The 18,295-nt window shown below is 41.9% G+C and overlaps 3 protein-coding genes across 5 annotated transcripts in view; 1 reads left to right on the forward strand and 2 right to left on the reverse strand.

Moving 5' to 3' along the window:
- Positions 1-846: 846 nt before the first annotated feature.
- On the forward strand, positions 847-7,188 carry LOC149717384 (pappalysin-1-like). Of its 2 annotated transcripts, none has more exons than XM_089838755.1 (13): positions 847-1,493; positions 1,560-1,789; positions 1,850-2,280; positions 2,574-2,993; positions 3,074-3,219; positions 3,284-3,892; positions 3,956-4,227; positions 4,294-4,738; positions 4,794-4,996; positions 5,098-6,155; positions 6,230-6,564; positions 6,629-6,774; positions 6,834-7,188. In XM_089838755.1, exons 1-13 carry the CDS (start codon positions 1,058-1,060, stop codon positions 6,999-7,001), a joined length of 4,899 nt encoding a protein of 1,632 aa, XP_089694881.1. In that variant the 5' UTR covers positions 847-1,057; the 3' UTR covers positions 7,002-7,188. The 2 variants fall into 2 exon arrangements, with proteins under 2 accessions (XP_089694881.1, XP_089694884.1); XM_089838758.1 differs by having other exon boundaries at positions 2,574-2,986; positions 3,067-3,219.
- On the reverse strand, positions 7,167-10,525 carry LOC149717385 (uncharacterized). The gene is made up of 10 exons (XM_089838770.1): positions 10,024-10,525; positions 9,335-9,537; positions 9,021-9,213; positions 8,710-8,949; positions 8,467-8,651; positions 8,240-8,405; positions 8,014-8,174; positions 7,771-7,948; positions 7,485-7,707; positions 7,167-7,415 (listed from the first exon to the last, which is right to left on the reverse strand). The coding sequence occupies exons 1-10, from the start codon at positions 10,169-10,171 to the stop codon at positions 7,268-7,270; spliced, it is 1,845 nt and encodes a 614-aa protein (XP_089694896.1). The 5' UTR covers positions 10,172-10,525; the 3' UTR covers positions 7,167-7,267.
- Positions 10,526-11,344: 819 nt separating this feature from the next.
- LOC149717386 (uncharacterized) overlaps positions 11,345-18,295 on the reverse strand; it is a 56,161-nt gene continuing 49,210 nt past the window's right edge. For both annotated transcript variants that reach the window (XM_089838764.1, XM_089838766.1), the window contains 9 exons: positions 18,139-18,239; positions 17,944-18,075; positions 17,772-17,863; positions 17,621-17,702; positions 17,208-17,270; positions 16,962-17,139; positions 15,452-16,888; positions 14,404-15,378; positions 11,345-13,444 (listed from right to left, as the gene is read on the reverse strand). In XM_089838764.1, coding sequence (XP_089694890.1) covers positions 14,435-15,378; positions 15,452-16,888; positions 16,962-17,139; positions 17,208-17,270; positions 17,621-17,702; positions 17,772-17,863; positions 17,944-18,075; positions 18,139-18,239 — 3,029 coding nt within the window. In that variant the 3' untranslated portion in view covers positions 11,345-13,444; positions 14,404-14,434. The remainder of the gene's footprint in view (positions 13,445-14,403; positions 15,379-15,451; positions 16,889-16,961; positions 17,140-17,207; positions 17,271-17,620; positions 17,703-17,771; positions 17,864-17,943; positions 18,076-18,138; positions 18,240-18,295) is intronic.

The following is an 18,295-nucleotide window of genomic DNA, read 5'->3' on the forward strand; positions in this document are numbered from 1 at the left end:
AGTTACTTGTGACGTAATGTAAATGCGTACACGGTTCTAATTTGAAATCACAAACTGTTCCAAAAGTGTGGTATTACCGAATTTAACTTTCTTACTTAATCAAAATTGATCTCCCATACAACCATACATCTCCACTATACTTCGTTCCTACCACCTTTTTTTTGGAACACACATACGTCATAGTTATTATTTCATACGTGAACAAAAGAGGGAAAAAAGCAATTTCACCCCTGAACTTACCTTTTAAGTAACAGTGCAGCCTTTATCGTAGTATTTACCAACTTGTTAAAGAAAAATCGAATTGAAGATATTTGATCCTATATCTTGTCAGGGACTTTAATAAGGTCGAGCCTTCGAAAAGTGCGTCTTGAAAACGCGCCAACTTACTTTGATAAACTGTTATGAGTAAGTAATTGATTAATTTGTAAGAAAGCCGATAAAGAGGAAATCCGAGAAGATTGATTCAAATTGGCTTCGACGTCTTTTTTAATCTTTTCTTGAACTTTCAATTAAGTCGCGTTAAAATTGACAAGTATATATTTTGATTGACTGGCAGGCAATCGTAATGGGCAACCGTGACCTCGTTGACTCCATCAAGTTTACCGCCAACTTAAGTCTAAGCGTTATCTTATCCCTCAGGCTCAAATCTCTCAAATAGATAAATTCTAGTTTGAAACAAAAAAAGAATGAAGCCAACAATTTTCTATTATTTATTTACCCCGGGTAACCAGAAAAATCTTGAAGCTCGAAGACAAGTGAAGTCTAGTGACTCTAAAGAGTCTGTTGCTATTTCTACACGTGGCGGCGCTAACTATAGATAAGAAATAGGACATTCCTCCGTTAGAATATCAACATTTAGTGATAATTATATTACAATCAAAGTCTCTTGACGAGGGATCGCTACCAATTGTTACTATTTTTAAACAAAAGAAACACGTACCAGCAACGAAAGAAGCGGTGATTTTACTCTTCTCTTGAATGTCCTGGGGAAAATGCTAAATTTTGGAGATTATTTAATCGAGAAACTCGCTTTTGTTAAATTAGAAAGATTGAAATTATGTTCAAGGCGTTCGTTCTGTTACTGACCATACGCGCCTCGGTGGCGTCAAGGCCTTCCTCGCCTTTGCCTTTCAAGAATGTCATCTACGCCGAGTACTCGGAACATCCCCAACGTCTGGACATGGCTTACCGTCAGTGCAGTTCCAGGCCGCAAGTACCACCGACTTCCGGATTCTTAGCCGGGGAAAGTTTCCTGTTCGCTACTAAAGGAGTCGAAGGGGTACTCGAATCGGACCAACAAAGGAATAGAAGAGACCATCGCTTATCCGGTGGTGGACGGGATTTGCTAGTTTTACCGGGACAAAAAGGGTCTTTGCTTAGCTTGGGTGATACTATCCCGGTTGATGAGGTCACTTGGCTACCCGATGAAGAGTTTACCGTCGACCTTTGGGTCAAACCGGAGAGTGGGCAGGAAAACCCGGCTGTAATTTTGGGTGAGTCTCTTGGATATGTTGGTGAAGTTTACAAATAAGTACTTTAAACTCGATTTCCACGTCTAGCTGCGGATGATTCTTGCTCCCCCTTTGAAGGAGAAGGCTGGGAAGTAGGGATATCCGCTAAACAAGATGGTGAACGCTTCCCCTACTTCTACGCCAGAATTCAAACAGCCAGTAGTAGTCAGGAGACCAGGTTAGAATCCACGCCAACCATATATCACTCGGACCGATGGGTTCACTTGGGTTTAACTTACGACGGCGAAGAAACAAAGTTATTCGTGAATGGAGCCCGGGTATGACGCGTTGTATAAAACTTGATTTTTACTCCTCAGCTAATACTTTGATCATGATAGGTCGGACGCTCTTTCAAACAGAAAAGTAAAATATTTCAACGCCTGCATGTCCTCGATTCGGCGTCCAGTTGCAGGAATCTGTTACTTGGTGGAGGTTTTCGTGGTCTAATTGCCATTATCCGTTTATGGAAAAAGGCCTTAACTCCCATCGAGGTCGCATCCGCCATGAAGGCGCCTTTGACATTCAAGAACTATCCGGACATCCCTCAAATATCCTCCTTGGTGATGTGGGAGAATTTCGATGGTCGTGTTTCGTGGGATTGGTCCGATTTAAACTCAAATCCTCAACGGGTTCCAAGTTCGTTTCAATTTCCTTTGGTCGATATGACACCAGTCATTCCAACACCCTGCGGATTTACCATATGCGATTCACCCGAAATTGTAAAATCCTACGAGACCAACTGGGAACTTCGAACTCCGAAAACAATACGGTAAGTACAAGTTGAGCCCTATTTCCCTCGCGCCAAGTCGCAACACCAGACGGAGGCCGCCTGCAATACACGTCGGAGGCTGGCCAACTCGCACTGCCTCTTGCGGTACTTCTTGGCCAGAGGGAAATTGCCTCTGATGGCGGGCCCACCCCTGCGGTGTTTGCTCCTCTTATGGCATTAATGAAGTGTTCATTCAAACGACCTTAAAATCCAAAATTATTGATAGTTTTGGGTGATTGACTCGAAATCTATTTTAAAATCTACACCAAATGTTTTTAACTTCTATGAATTAGATACAACGTTATCAACGTACGGAATAGCGACGGCACTAACGAAACAGTTACAAAGAGACAGATTAACGCCCAACATCGAGCCCTTAACCGCGCGTTTGGTCCTTACAATATTACCTGGGAATACAAGGAAATCGCGATACGAGACACATCCTTGCGAAAGAAGACCATTCTCATTGGTTGCAAACCTCAATTTATGGGCAATGGAAATTGCGATCCTAAATGCAACCAATTATCGACCACGAATAACGATGGCGGTGACTGCGACTTGAGTAGAAGATCGTGTCGGTCGTCCAAGCAAGGTAATGGGAAGTGTGATCAGGCTTGCAACGTCGCTTACCATAAATGGGACAAAGGGGATTGTTGCGATCCCGCCATTACCGACGTCACAGTTACTTGCTTAGATCCCACTTCACCTAACAGGCAAGTAGAGCAAATATTACTGTTTTAACCACCAAAATCTTATTTTATATATAAATAAAAAATTAAAACAAACCTTTCAGGGCGTTTTTAAGTTTGGAAGAATATAAGAAGATTATTTCAGCCCCATCGGATCAAGGAGTCAATATATTTTTTGCCCATTGGACTAACAAGGACATTGTGGGACTTGCCACTTTTCCGTGGGAGAAGGAAGCCAGAACGTCATTGGGTAAGACGACGTCTATTTACTCGGACACAATTGAAATTACGTAATTAATCTCATTTATTTCTAGGCGGAGTTCTAGTACGTCCCGAAGATTTCGGAATCGAAGGTCAAATGGACACTTTAGTTCATGAACTGGGTCACGTATTAGGCCTATGGCACGTTCATCGGGGTGTTTCCGAACTCGAATGTGACCACCCTTGCTTCGAATCGGAACCTTCGTTAACCGCGGGTGACCTGTGCTTCGATACAAAACCAACCGTGGCTCATTCCGCTTGTCGAGACCCTGATAGTCACCGTCTAGCCTGCGGAATTGGACCCTTTACCGAGACACCTTACAACAATTACATGAGTTACTCGGATGACTCTTGCTCCGACTCATTCACGCCTCAACAAGCGGCTCGCATGCATTGCTACGTCGATTTAGCTTACCCCTCGTGGTTGGCCAAATCCACAGAGATTAGTTATCCTCCTCCCCCATTGCCTCCAAGGGTGACTTCCATCTCAACCAACGCGGTATCCATTGTTTGGGTTCCTCCTATTAATCAAGCTCTTTATCTACAAGACGACGCGTCATGTACGAGATGCACACCCGAAAAGGGTTTCTTTCAATACGCCGATGTTGCCGTCGGACACAGGGGAGCTTACGGCGAGTATGCCACTCCTAGAGAAGCTACAGGTACGACAATCCGTGTTTACTTTCAAGTATACCCTTTTCATTCTTAAAACGTTATTTTAATAGGAGCCCCAGACTCCGAGACATGCTCCCCGAGCGTTCATTCTTGGATGCCCGATCCAGTTTACTGCACAGCGACAAATACTACCCAAGAAGCGTGCTCCTTGTCGTTGACCTTCAAAGTTCCTGTCGTACCATATTCAGTATCGATATGGATGAATTATAACTCTAGGTTGGGTCTCTCCGAAGTTCAGTTGGTCTTTACAGACGGAAGTACACTTTCTTTGGGACCGGCCAGAAGTAGTTGCGACGAGAGGTTCACTTTCATCATCAGCCAGGTATTTTTAATCGCCATGATCTAATCTAAATAATAATTAAAAGTTTTGTTGCAAATTTTCATTCAGGTTTTACCTTGGCTGTCTGTCGAAAAGGAGAGAAAAGAAGTGAAAGGCTTGATTCTTTACACAGCGAGTCCTTTCGTTAGCGTTGACGCCGTTCAACTCATCTCGGACCCCAATCATCCTTCCTGTTCACGTTGCAAAGCAGTTCGATACCTCGTCTATCGAGATCCTCCGTTTCCGGATGGAGTGGATTTCGTAGAAACGGAAGATACCGAACTTATAGATTCTTCCTTTAAGGAAGTCGCGGTTGATTATCAATACAGGGTTCGAGCCTACTCCGGAAACAAAGTTTCACTTCCTTCACCAGTCTTAATTCATCGTAATGGCGCAAATATTTGCGGAGACGCAGTTTTGGACAAAGAACGAGAAGAATGTGACGATGGCAATTTAATAAACGATGATGGATGCGATAAAAACTGTCAAATTGAAGCGGGATTTTTCTGCAATGGTATGGTTCACATCATTGTTGTTACTGTACACACGTGGTAAACTAATTATCACAGGTTGGCCAAGCACTTGCTATTGGCACGAAGGAGATGAAGTTTGCGAAGTATCGGAAAGAGAACTAGTCTTCGAAGACTGCGGACGATATACTCCCGATGGGTTTACAGATCAGTGGGCCGAACGAGTCGAAACCTTTCCGGAGTTTGATAATCCGGATTGTCCTATCTCCTCTGTCGCTGGACCACCTCTAACAAACCTGAAGGTAATATTATAAAAGAACTTCTTTCATGCAAGATATTTATACAACTTTTTGGTATAGAAAAAGGAAATAGAAATCTAAACTTACCTTTGACATATTCTTAGGAGTGCAACGACGGACATAATGCCAGCAAAGCGTGGCGACCTTGCATTGCGTTCAACATCAAAAAGCGGAACCCTTTAAAATTTGACGCTTTTTTCAAAAATCCGGGAGTGGCAGCATCGGTGCAGATACATTTGGAATCAGACGGCAAACTATTTCCGGAAACCTTAGAGTTTGAAGGAAGAAGAATCGGAAACAGTCGTTCAAAACATAGAGATGACAATGAAGCAGATGCTACAGTTGAACTAATCGGGTTTGACGGAGAAACAACGCCATTAGGACCAGTTTCCCTTTACTGCTCTAAGAACCCTATCACTATTCCAATTCACCAAGATCTGACGCGTCCTTTCAAATTATCCAAAGGCATTCGCGTTCGCTTTTCATCCCCTGACGCCTCTTTCGCCGCTGTGGCGTTGCGCACTTTGAGTTGGAATCCGGTGACTGTGTCCCAATGCCAGGCCGATTCCTCACATTCAATATATAGTCCACTTCTGGACAATTGCTTGAGACAACGGACGTGTAATAGACCAACCTGCCAAGAACCTCTTGTCAAAAACGGTCGACTCGAATGTTCCGGATTCCAAGAAGGCGATGTATGTTCCCTGGTTTGCGACTCTGGCTATTTTTTACTTGAAAGCGCCGAAAAGCAATGGACGTCCAAGACAGCTAGAGTGACGTGCGCGAATGGAAACTGGTTGGGAGATAGTTTGACTTGTCGCCCGGTAGACTGTCATCTTCCCAAAATTCCTCAAGCTGATGCGCTGTGTCCCGATGGTACCACGTACGGTAAAAGTTGCACTTTCAAGTGCCGACCTCCCGCTAGATTGAGAACGATACGTAACGGGGCGAGTGGATCCAGTCCCGTCGTTACTTGCACCAAGTCTGGAATTTGGACCGAACCAGAACCTATTTGTCACTTAAGTTGTCCAGTTCCTTCGATACCAGATTACGCGGTTCTAGTCGACGAAGCCTGCCAGAAAAGAAAGAACTTTGCTTACGGACAGAAATGCAAGTTTCGTTGCCGAGATGGGTATAACGTCGTTGTAGAAGGTGTAAAGAGGTACGCCCTTGCTTTCCAATTAAAAATTCTGCTACATTATCTTCAGGGAATTACCTTTTTTTCCTTTTATTCAGGCGCCATTTTGAATCGCGCTGCGACGGATCGGGCTTATGGAACGTCGATGTTTGCGTCCCGGTAACCTGTCCTCCACCCGACACCAGAGAAGGAGGTTCTCTGAAATGTTCCGACGACTTTCGATTCGGGAGCGTGTGCACCTTAGATTGCCAAGTCTCGAAGCAGGAAATTAAAATGGAAAGATTTAACAGCATGTGCGAGAGCGACGGAAAATGGAATCCACCTTTTCCAACATGCCCTCCAACTGCCGAACATTGCCTTTTGCCTAATTTACACCCCTCTATCAGAATGAACTGCGATAATCTACTTCAGGACTCGTCTATTTTTCAAATTGGTAAATTAATAGCTCTTCTTACCGCTCCTAAAAGGGCTTGAAACTTATTCGTGCTCGGATTTAGGTCAAAAATGCTCCGTAAGTTGCTTACACCTTGAACAAGAAATTTTCGGATTCGAAGCTGGTGAAGAGAAGAATATTAAATGTACAGGACGTGGAACTTGGTACCCTAATCCGGAGTCAATTCTTTGTGCCTTAGAGTGCAGAATGGTAAGTGTTCTTCCATATTAGTCAATGGACGAATATAAAGTATGTTCCGGTCATATCAGGATTCTTTGAACGACTCTTATTGCGACGGTATCAATAACCGAGAACTATGCGGATGGGACGGCGGAGATTGCTGCGAGTCTACGCTAAAGGTCAAAGGGCAAAAGGTTAAACCTATGCCAGTCAGCTGCGGAGATGCGTGTCGTTGTAAACAACCGGGTGCGACATGAAGAACGATTCATTTATAATACATCGAAATTTCACGGTCTTACCTTCTTGGTATTCGTTAAAATGTAGATATTTACGATCTGTGAAAGTAGTACTAAATTTTTATATTTATTTTAAATTAATTTCTTTATATATACGAAATGACATTGGAATTCTTATTTTGAAGTCTCATAAATAATATTTAGGCAATTTATTTATTTCAATATATACAGAACTTACGTATCTTGACTATAATTAAACCATTAGGAACAAAGGCTTAAACTTAACCCTAAAACGGTGCCTTCAAAGGTGTGCGACCTTTAATATGATCAGCCAATTTTTCGGCCATAGCTATGGTTGGGGCATTGGTATTACCCGACACGACTTGAGGCATGATTGAACAGTCGATGACCCTTAACCCACGAACTCCTCTAACCCTACGTATTTTAAAGAAAAGAATTATCAAATTATTAAGACTAACTAAACCCGAAATAAGACATTCATACCTTGCTTCATTGTCAACTACGGTCATGGGGTCCCGCAATGAACCCATCTTGCACGTGCCCCCGGGATGGTATATGGCGATTGTAAGGGCGCGAACGTGGCACTCTATATAGGGATCACTCCACATTGGATACTGTTCGCAGCCAGGTACGGGATACTCGAACCTTTTGGCTCCTATTTTCCTCATGGGTTCACTGTCACCAATTTGTATGGAGATCTTAACGGCTATGAAAATAAGAAAGTCAGGTCACCAACAGAACTATAGTTTCTATCAAGGAATCGCTTTACATTCAATGAGTACATCCAAATCGTGACGATCCTTTAGGAAATTCGGTTCGATGATTGGTTGATCTCTGGGATTGGTGGATCTTAGCCTAATGGTACCTCGCGTTTTTGGTCTTAGTAAGACCGGGTACATGGAGAAAGCGTCCGTGTCCAGATACGGCTCGTAGTATTTCTTGAAAACCTATTGAAAAAGCGAGTCAGTGACCAATAGAAATTTATGGTATCTATAAATAAAGCATCACTAACCTCGCTGGTAACTCTTAAGACATTATCTCCTAGTCCAGGATAGGATCCGGCTGATAATGGGAAAAAGAGGAACTGAATGTCCGGGTATTCACCAGATGGGTCACTGTACTTAGTGTTGACAAAACCCATGGCCTCGCAACCACCAGTTAACGTAAGAGGACCTGCGTAGCAAAAATTTCAAATATTATGTTTCTATGTCAACCCACGGAGTAATATCTGAATTAACCAGTTCCGTTGTAGTACACAAGCTCCACATTGTTTGCATTTCCATAACTGACCACTGAAGGAACGCCAATTGTCTCATTAACATTAACGGTGTAGTCTAGTCCACCGGCTGCGATGTGCTCGTGGAGATTCTCGCCAACGCCAGGTACGTCAGCTATGACGGGTATCTAAAATTTCGACTTTATTCAGTGACCTTTAAAGGCTCCAACCTAAGTAAGTCACACAAACCCCAAATTTTTCCAACTCCTTCCTGGGTCCAATTCCGGACAGCATTAAAAGTTGAGGAGACTTCATAGTACCGGCACAGAGAAGAACTTCTCTTCTAGCCCGAACTTGATGAACTTGATTGTCTCTTTCAAAGACAACAGAGCGAGCCCTCTTCTTATCGTCGAATAAGATTTTAGTCGCCAAAGCTACAAGCGAAGTGTTGTCTTTATTTCCGTATGACTTACGCAAATACCATTTTGATACCTTTATCAAGTATGTCCACATTTCTTCTTCTACTGGCCGGTACTAAATAGGCCCTACTGGCACTGCATCGCGTACCATTCCGCAATGTCCCTTGGTGTCTGGTGAACCCCGTTTGCGATGGTCCGTTCGAATCGATACTTTTATAACCCAATAATCGACCGGCCTCCATAAACGCGTCACCTATGATGGTTCGGTAAGGCGATTGTGAGACTGATAAAGGTCCACCTTTACCGTGGTACCCTACAAGTTTTCATTGTATAAAATGTCTTAGGTTTTTACAAGGCTAGAAACAATTATTAAACAATTCGTACCAGGCGCCGCAGCTTCAGGTCCATCTGTATTGTCTTCAGCCTTGAGGAAATAGGGAAAGATGTCCTTCCAGGCCCAACCCTTGGCGCCCAATGTTTCCCAATGGTCGTAATCTCTATGATTCCCGCGAATGTAAAGGTTAAAGTTGATGGAAGAACTACCACCAACCGCCTTGCCTCTTGGCCAGTAACTTCTCTATTTAAAGTTAAATTCAAACTATTACATCGTTTCAAAAGTAAAAACTGAGCTCGAGGTTCGAGATCAGTAATTTTTCGCCCATAGGACCCACTGTCCTATCACCCTTTTTGTAACTTACTCTTTCTTGAAGCGCAGAGCAGCAAAATTTCTGAGGCTCAGTTAAAAAATTCCAATCGTAAGCGCCACCCATTAGCTCGTAATTAGCCATAGGCACTTCATGAAACACATGTTCCCGCATGCCAGCTTCGATGACCAGAACAGTGACATCAGGGTCTTCGGATAAACGGTTGGCTAAAGTCGATCCGGCCGATCCCGAGCCAACTAAATAAATTAAACATCTTTTCGATAAGAATATTCTTAAATATAAAATACAGTTTGAGCAGCTTGGACTACACCGAATTCAAAAGTCAATGTCTCGTTGATTTTACTACGGACCAGTGTATCTTATAAAAAGATGTCGAAAATAAAAGAATATCCCTAACAAAAGGAGATCAAAACTGAGAATATATTATTTTTGTTTTAAATTTATCTTCTGCTTTTAAAGATGACATTTTTTTCCCATATTTATCACCTATTACAAATTGTCAATTTTTTGAATTTTACGACATTTTTGACCTCTTTGAAGTCACTCTTTTTTTTGAAAAAAAGGTCCAATTGGTAAGCAACTATTCCCTTGTAATATCTGTCTTGGTCAAAGTTCCCACTCAACGGTTGTATCCCCAACATACCACCTCGACAAAGTTCGGATCCTCGCGGTACCACATCCCCAAAAATAATGAAAAAGAAAGCAAAAACCCATCCACTTACTTATGACATAATCGTATTCCTGCTTAAAATCCGTACTTATAATTGGCAGGGCTCTTTCTGGTGACCTGATATAGTTGAAGGCGAAAGCAGCCATAAACAAACTCAATGAATTTCGGATAGTAAAGGGGCTAGGAGTAGCGAAAGCCATATCGGACTGTCGCCTTCCGAACCTGTCAAACGTTTGACCACGCGCTCAATTTCACAGCAGGGGAAAAAGGTTTAAATTACGATATGAATTAAAACGGGAACTGGTTCGAATCCCGCAAATAAAAGCTTCCGCCCATCGAGGACGACCGAGGTCGACCATTGAAAATACTTTCCCGTTGTAATTAGAGCGCCGAGAGCATCATCCCAACTTTAAATTCCAGTTTACTTGGCCTAAAGGTTATGGTTTCACCGTTACTCTTATCTCTAGGATATATTAGTGTTCATTAAAGTCGACTTAAAAAGAGAGTTTAATTTTGAAGGGCTTTTAAGATGACAGATCTGGTTTGGTGCGGGATTTAAAAAAAATGGTTTCTTTTAGTTAGTAGGAAGTTCAACTAAGTTTGCGGAAGTAATTTTTTTAAAAAGTAACGTTTTTTTAACCGTTATTTCGAACGAGGTATTATCAACCCTTAAAGGCGAAAACTTTAAATTGTCTTCACGTTCATATTACATAAGTTTCTTGAACTTTTACAGCTCTATATTTACTCTAGCGTAAACTATGTTTGTGGTGTAAATGATAATTTACACTGCAATTATTTATTTATTTATTTATTTATTAAAAAGTCACCAGGCGTTGCCCGTCAGAACATTTTAATTATTTAAATAAATAAATACTTTACGGGCTGCCATTTTAAAATACGGCCGCCCTAAAAGCCGTCTATGAAATATATAGAACCATTTAACTAAATATTAGCGAAATGTGTTTCATAATTTGCGGTTTTTTTTCTTTTTACATATCCAGCCGCCATTTTTCAAGATGGCGTCGGATTGTAAAAATCTGTCTTAGGACGCGACTACTACTTACGTGTAACGTACCTGCAAATTTTCAGCATCCTAGGCAAAGCTGTTAGGGCTGGGCGTTGATTGTTATCAGTCAGTCAATCAGTCAGAATTTTCATAGTTTTGCATGCATAAATTCTGATTAAGTTGTAAAACAAGATAACGAGGTCTGAGGAAGGAACTATAATTTCAGATTAAATTCTTAATAATTAAGCTGTAAGACAAGATACTAATGAAGGCACTATAATTTTACATTAAATTTTGATTAGTTTAAAACAATAGACTTGTAAGACAAAATACTGTAAACAAATTCAAAAAACACAAGAGACAATCATTTTTTAAATTGTTTGTTACTAACTTTTAATTATTCTTTTTTTTTCTTACGTCTCTATACAATTTTACGAGTATAAAAAATGTTTCACGACATGTAAGTAGGGGGGTTAGTTAGACTGGAAAATATTAACGATTATTATTCGAAAAAGGTTTTTAATTTTCTTTTTGACTGTTTTTTATAGACTTTGAATACCTCGATTTGCCCCAAAAATCACCATTTAAAAATAAGTATTTAAAATGAAACTTTTTGGAACCAAAAAAAAGGAACCAAGGCACTCAAAGTTTATAATATTACTACGGTGAAATGAGGGGAAGGGATATTATTATTATTACGAGAATATTACCCAATTGTTAGTGACAAATTTACCACATAGTTATAAATAGTAAAATTGAGACAAACTAAAAGATTGGTGGAATAAAATGGCAGTAATTTGATATTTCAAATTATTTTCTATAGATGGGTTAGTTATTTTTTTTTTCTATAAATTTTTAAAATCAAATAAATATTTAACCAGTTACAATTTCTTTTTTAAATAATATTTATAAAAGAAAGAAACCGAACTAAATTCACCCACAACGAGAATAAATAAAAACTAGATAGCCCGTTAAATTTGGCCCAATTCTTCAACATTGTAATTCATCAAGAGTTTTCAAAATAAAATTCTAACTTCTCCTCCTAAAAATTTCGTTATACTTACGAGTATCAAAAGTTGTCCTTCTTAAATATTGACAACAATACCGGAAGTAAAATTACGCTTCCGGTATCAATTGTCAGTCAATAATAAATTACATCTTAAAAATAAACTTCTGTTCAAATAAAATTTCAAAAAAAAAAACCTACCTAACCTCACGATGCTCTATTAAAAAAACGTAACGTCTGTCCCCAACGCCTTAAATCAAGAAGTTATATCTAGTATCTCAGAGAGAAGGTATAAATTCGCCAGATTTCCAGCTTTATCTCTAGTCCAAACGTAGGTCCGGAGTCAATCCCAGTCTCTAAATTACAACCAGCATCTCATTGGTTCTTGAAAACTCACGTCAGCGCGAGGACGAAAATTACGTATTTTCCGACTGAGGAGAGGCGAAATAGCCCGGCGCCTCCTTTTACGTCCCCCCTTGTATTTTGAAAGGGGGACTGGGACTATGGCACGCGAATACAAAGGCATCTTATACCTTCTCTCTGAGATACTGATATAACTTCTTGCTTAAATTTTATGGGAAATTTTGGAAGACTTAAAAACATACATGGTTCGGTTCCACACCCGAGTATGCGGAGAAAATTAAAAATAATTAAACTCGTTAATTAATTAATTAATTAATTAAAAACAAATTAATTCGTTTAATTTATTTTAATAATATTTTGTACCATTGATACTTTGTAAAGAAATAAATAAATAAATAAAGTTCACGCGTAAACTTTCAATATTGGCGCTATATACTAATAAAAGATAATTGAATAATTAACAAATATTAATTATTCAATGTTTAATTAGTCACGGAGGGGCGGGGCAATATTAATTGTTAGTTTTTTCAGGAGATTCAAGTTCATTGTACTTATATAGATATTTTTTGGGTTTGGTTTTCATCGCGAAGAATTGTATTTAATTGTTTATCTCACAAACAAACAAACAAACAAATATTAATTATTATTTTCGTCCAAATACTTCGCGATTAGGTAGGTTTTTCATAACGTTATGACAATTGGGTAATTTTAGGTTAGGTTAGGAGGGTATAATATTATTATTAATTTCAAAAAACACACACCATAGCTATATAGTGTTTTATAATTAATATCTATTAGACGTGGTCACACTATGGTACAATTGGGAAGAGAATTGTTAATATTTATAATAAATTAAAGATCTAAATAGGTTTGTAGGTTGATTTTTTTTTTCTTATGGAAAAAACGAAGAAAAACGCAAAAAATTGCATAGGCAACTTCCTAATTATTATAAAATTTGAACGACAGAAACTCTACTGAGCATCAGAGAAGAATTACTTTTTTTTTTTTTAATTTGCCCCGTGTTAGGTTTTAATCAATTAAAACTGGGGTAACGAACTCACGGTTGGGAAGAAAGGTTTTTTAAGTGGAACACGCCATCTGTAATTATAAAAAACAATTCACAGTTTTAGGCATTGGAAATTAGACAAGTTTCACTGTTAGTAAATTTTATAACGTTCTTGATAAACCTTTTTTTCAAAAGTAGGGAGTAAAATCATGGAAGAAGAAGGGTGTATGGAAGGGTCCTATAGTGTTAAAGAGAGCGCGTTGAAAAATCGTAACTTCCCCCTTTTCACCCCCTCCTTCCCGAGTTTATCACCAACGTTGAAAGCTTCTGCGCAGTAGTAGAGGCGGTAGAGAGCGGATCTAAACAGTGTATCCCTCTCTCTGCTTGCGCGCCAATATTGCGCAGAGCAGTAATCGGGTTACAGCTAGTGCCGAGAGGAGAGGAGAGTTTTCCCACGTGACCCTACATTTCGCGTAGCCGTCTGCCTATTCACCTCACCATTCCATTACATTACACCCTTCTTCTTCCATGGTAAAATATTGTATGGTGTTAAACCACCTTGTTTCTTAAGCCGGTACATTGATTGGTATGTGGATGTCGACAGAGACGTTAGATACGAACCAATTTTGGTGGACTGGTAACATTGAAGCCCCATCTAACCTACACCACATACCAGAAATTCCGTCTTAAAGGGACTGTAAACAAGGCATCGGCGGGGCTTAACAATTATTTGAAATACGTCACAGGCACATGATCGAAGAAAGGCGTGGTTCAAAGAAACTAAGTTCGTTTTATTTCGAAAACTACCACAGTACCACTACGGGAAATCGGCGCTGAAATCTCGCGAAAAACAAGGACTAGGTGTGCGGTCCCACTCTATGGGGATGGAGTCCATGTATCTTGGCGACACGTGGACCCTGTGGCGTATTTGAAATACTTTTTACCCAACAGGCGATGTCTTATTTACCCTATTTCAAGCACTATTCCCCCCCCTCCACCCATTTCGAAAAAAAGAGTCTATTAAGGGAGGATAAAAGACATTCGAAATTACCTGAGCGGGAACAATGTTTTCGGTGGGTGTTTTAAAGAGCCAGATCAACCGGTACAGAGCCTCGTCTCTGTTGAGAGCTAAGCGCCCTTTCTTTGGAGCCACAAAGACCGCCGGAAGGTGTCAGACGTCTCGAGGACGCGAAACAACTCTGCAGCCACTTAAAGTCCGTTTGGTCGTAAGGGAAGTTCCTCTTTTTAGCTAATTGAGCGTAAAACGTCGCTTGAGGCGAGAGAGCGCTTTCACCCAAGGTCAGATTAGACTTCCATAAACCGCTGAGCAATTCCAAACCACCGGAAGCGCGTCGCGGAGACACGGTACCGTAGGAGGAACCGCCCCTTCGATCGTACCTATCCTGTTCCGGAGACGGGGTACGGGTGGACATTTCTCTTAACGCGGAAAGAGGCGACGGTTGACCAACGAAAGCCCCCATAACTTCACCGGCAGAGGCCCGTCTTCGAGATTGATATTCCGCCCAAGTCCTGGCTCCCAAGAGACCGGGAGTGTCACCCGTAGCCACCCACGCTTCTCGCGAAGTCGCGCCGGAAGTAGTGACCCCGACCGCGGACGAAACGAAAGGATGGACGCGATTGGAAAGCGATATGGGAATGTCGGCTGGCAAAGAGCCTCTCCTCCGACCGAGAACGTTCCTGGACGGTTGAGCGCGCGCCGCCGGAAAAATGTCTTGAGATTCGGAACTGCAACTACCCTCGTGCTCAACCGAAGCGCAACGACTGTCGAAACTATCGCGGATGGAACCCGGTCGAACGATGGCGCTATTGCGTCTCGTGCTGCAAGTAGTACCCGTGCTCGTCGGATCGGTGCTGGAACCGTCGTTTTCTGATTCGGAACTAGCCATGCCAACCAACGACTCTAAGATACCGAAACTATGACGTCTGACTAGCTCTTTGCCCAATGGCAGTATAGAAATGGGAGACGGAATTTCGTCCTCGGGAGTATCTTGGTCCAGAGTCAAACCTACCAAAGAAATTATAAAATTATAAATGATAAGACTCGATAGGTACAGAATAGAAGCGTGAATTTTAATTACCGAGACTGGTAGCGGCTTCCGTGGCCATGGACCACCTTCTTGGATGGTTGTAAGAGGATATGCCGGATAACTCAGTGCTGGGTAAAGGAACAGGGGCGGAACCTCTACGAGTAGCCAAACGCGAACTTCCGACACCTAAACTACTAGAGGAACTCTTCCAAGATGAAGCGGGCGAGTCAAAGTCACGACTGGGTGGTTCCGGTCTCTCTTCGGACAAACTGCGACTGACGCGCGAGCACCAACTGGACACTTCCTCGCAGATGGGAATCTTTGCCGCGAAGTCGCTTCCCTCGATTAGCAGTTGAGGAACATCGACTTCCTGAGACGAGTGGTTCTCCTTGGCAACGAGCGTCGCTGGTAAGGTGGGAGACGTTGTCGAAGGACAAGAGGTTCGTCTAATGGCGGGACTACTTTCCGGGGAATCGTTGCAAATGGCGAGAGATCTCCTTAACGCGTTCCTTTCGCGAGTAACGGCGCGCGCGGACAGAGAAGTCGAATCCGTGGAAGAATCGGTAGAGGGAGGTTCTGTCCTTTTGCACCCTGAGCCTTCCGTTTGAGCACCACCCGATTTCGTGGGAGGGTTATTGTTATCGTTATTATTTTTATTGGCTATTTGAGCATTTTCGGTGGAGGGCCTAGATGAGCAACCTCCGCCGCCGCCGTTGGAACAATCGGATTCGCTCGACCCCGATTTCCGTCGACAAGTATTGGACGAGACGTCAGCCACAAGTAAAGGTCGCGACTCTTCGGAAGGAGTTTCGCCAAACTCCGATTCCTCGACCAAAGCCAAGTCCGTTTCGCGAGTGCCGCCGCGATTCGAGACGAACGGCGGGTAAGACATGGGTTGATGGACTAGTTTACTGGACCTCTCGCTTTCCTCGGCCAGTTGGAAAAGTTCCAGAAGAGAAACCGCCGTACCACTACTAGAAGACAAGGAAACGATGCTGGTTTTGGGTTGCAACTGTTCCGCCGATAATGTCCTCAAAGACATGTGAGGGGAACGGTGAATCGGGTAAGTCGTCAAGTCCGGATTGGTACGCCATTGCGCGTGCGGGAAGCTCTGCCTGCGAAGAACGGTACGCGGAAGGAGTTTGGGTAAACTCAACGGCATGCTACAACGACGACTCCATAAAGGTACGCCGCAATCATCTTCGATGGCCGATCGTAAGACCCAATTGAAACGACTGAGAGGAGACGAAAGGTTCTTTTTCCCACAGTCTTTCGGAGATTCTGAAGATTGGTCGTCGCAGTCATCGTCATCGGGAGAGTCTTCCAAGGGTTCTGGTTTGACGGGATTAGCCACCACAGTGGAAGCCACTTTTCCGTCCCAAGAGATCTGGTTGTGACGAAGATTGTCGATTAGCTGACGAGAGAGATCAGAGTCCAAGAACTTGTCCCAAATCTCGAACAATGGAGTGACGACGAAACGGAAGAAATCTTTAAGATAAAAGTCAACACTTACTCGGGTTCCCTAAGTTACCACAAATATAGTTGGCGTCGGAGTACTTACCCGCTTGAATTTTAGGAATGGAAGTTTTTGTACGATCACAGATAGGCGTTAATGGGAGATTCAATTTCTTCTCAAAGTCACCTTGTTTGAAAAATTCTAAACAAACTTGATGGCTCCATCGCTGCGATATTAACCAAGGGCGACAAGGATTGCACAAATCCGCGCACTTCAACGCGATCTACAGACATATCTTTAGACAATCTCAACAAAATAACACATTCTTTCACATAGGGATTAAAACCTTACTTGTAAAATAAAATGTCGATAGAGAGGGTCCTCCAAATTGAGCAAATTGGCTTCCAACAAACGCTAAAGAAATATCAAATTTACATTTATAAAGTTCCCCCAACACTGTTAACCCTTAAAGGGACTGCAAAGAAGGCATCGGCGGGTGGGTAAAAATTATTTGAAATACGTCACAGACATCACGTGGTGCCAAGATACAAAGACTCCTCATGGAGTGGAACTGGACATCTAGTCCTTGTTTTTCGCGAGATTGCAGCGCCAATTCCATGAAGTGGTGGTTTTCGAAATAAAACGAACTAAGCTTCTTTGAAGCACGCCTCTCCTTGGTCACGTGCCTCTGACATATTTCAAATAATTTTTACCCACCCGCCGATGCCTTCTTTACAGTCCCTTTAAGAGCGGCAAATATTTACCTTAAACTTGCAAAGAAATTCTTGTTGCCTCGTGATATCAGTCGCCAAAATGAGTGAATGAATCAACCCCTCTATCTGGTCCCTAAATATTAAGTTAAACCCTTTAAGTAAACTTCTTCTAAGAAAAAAAAACTCCAAAGTTAAAACTTACCACGTCTCGATGTCAAGATGGTCAAAAATACCAGACTCGCGTAAACAGGATATCGCCATCCGCCAATGATGATTCTCCAATACGGAAAAATTCTAAATTTAAATGAAGAGAAAACCGTCATCGCGTGTCACGACTTGTCGAAAGACACAAGTACGAAGTTTACGCGTCTTACTTTATAAAGGGAAGCCAAATGGTTGGAAGTGGCTATGAGGAATGGCTGATTGACCCCGGGGTGATCGAGGTCGTGCGTTACCGCCGCCAACAAAGCCGACATCGCTTCCACGGCAGTGATATTGTTCAAGATCTGGTGGTAAAGAAAATTAGGCTTAATTAAGTCATTTTAAAGGTCAAAAGGTTAGCCGCATACCTTTTTCTGTTGAAGAAAGCAGTGCATGGCTTGAGTGACGTCCGCGGCGTGAACCGAATTGTGATACGGATTAGCGCTATGGTAACACGACTCTATTAAACCTAATTAAAAGCAAACGAGACGAAATTAATAATTTAGGTTGAACGATCTAGGATAT

The sequence above is a fragment of the Phalangium opilio genome, unplaced genomic scaffold (genome assembly GCF_054372755.1).
Source record: "Phalangium opilio isolate 3A_F unplaced genomic scaffold, DU_Popi_V2 ptg000003l_1, whole genome shotgun sequence".
NCBI lineage: Eukaryota > Metazoa > Arthropoda > Arachnida > Opiliones > Phalangiidae > Phalangium > Phalangium opilio.

What these genes read in the sequence shown, in the direction of transcription:
- LOC149717384 (XM_089838755.1), top strand. Translation starts at nt 1,058, where the DNA reads ATGTTCAAGGCGTTCGTTCTGTTACTGACCATACGCGCCTCGGTGGCG. An exon ending in GATCCCACTTCACCTAACAG is followed by an intron (nt 2,994 to 3,073) that starts GCAAGTAGAGCA and finishes CAAACCTTTCAG; the next exon opens with GGCGTTTTTAAGTTTGGAAG. An exon ending in CACTCCTAGAGAAGCTACAG is followed by an intron (nt 3,893 to 3,955) that starts GTACGACAATCC and finishes TTATTTTAATAG; the next exon opens with GAGCCCCAGACTCCGAGACA.
- LOC149717385 (XM_089838770.1), bottom strand. Translation starts at nt 10,171, where the DNA reads ATGGCTTTCGCTACTCCTAGCCCCTTTACTATCCGAAATTCATTGAGT. An exon ending in TGTGTACTACAACGGAACTG is followed by an intron (nt 8,175 to 8,239) that starts GTTAATTCAGAT and finishes TTTGCTACGCAG; the next exon opens with GTCCTCTTACGTTAACTGGT. An exon ending in TTTGGATGTACTCATTGAAT is followed by an intron (nt 7,708 to 7,770) that starts GTAAAGCGATTC and finishes TTATTTTCATAG; the next exon opens with CCGTTAAGATCTCCATACAA.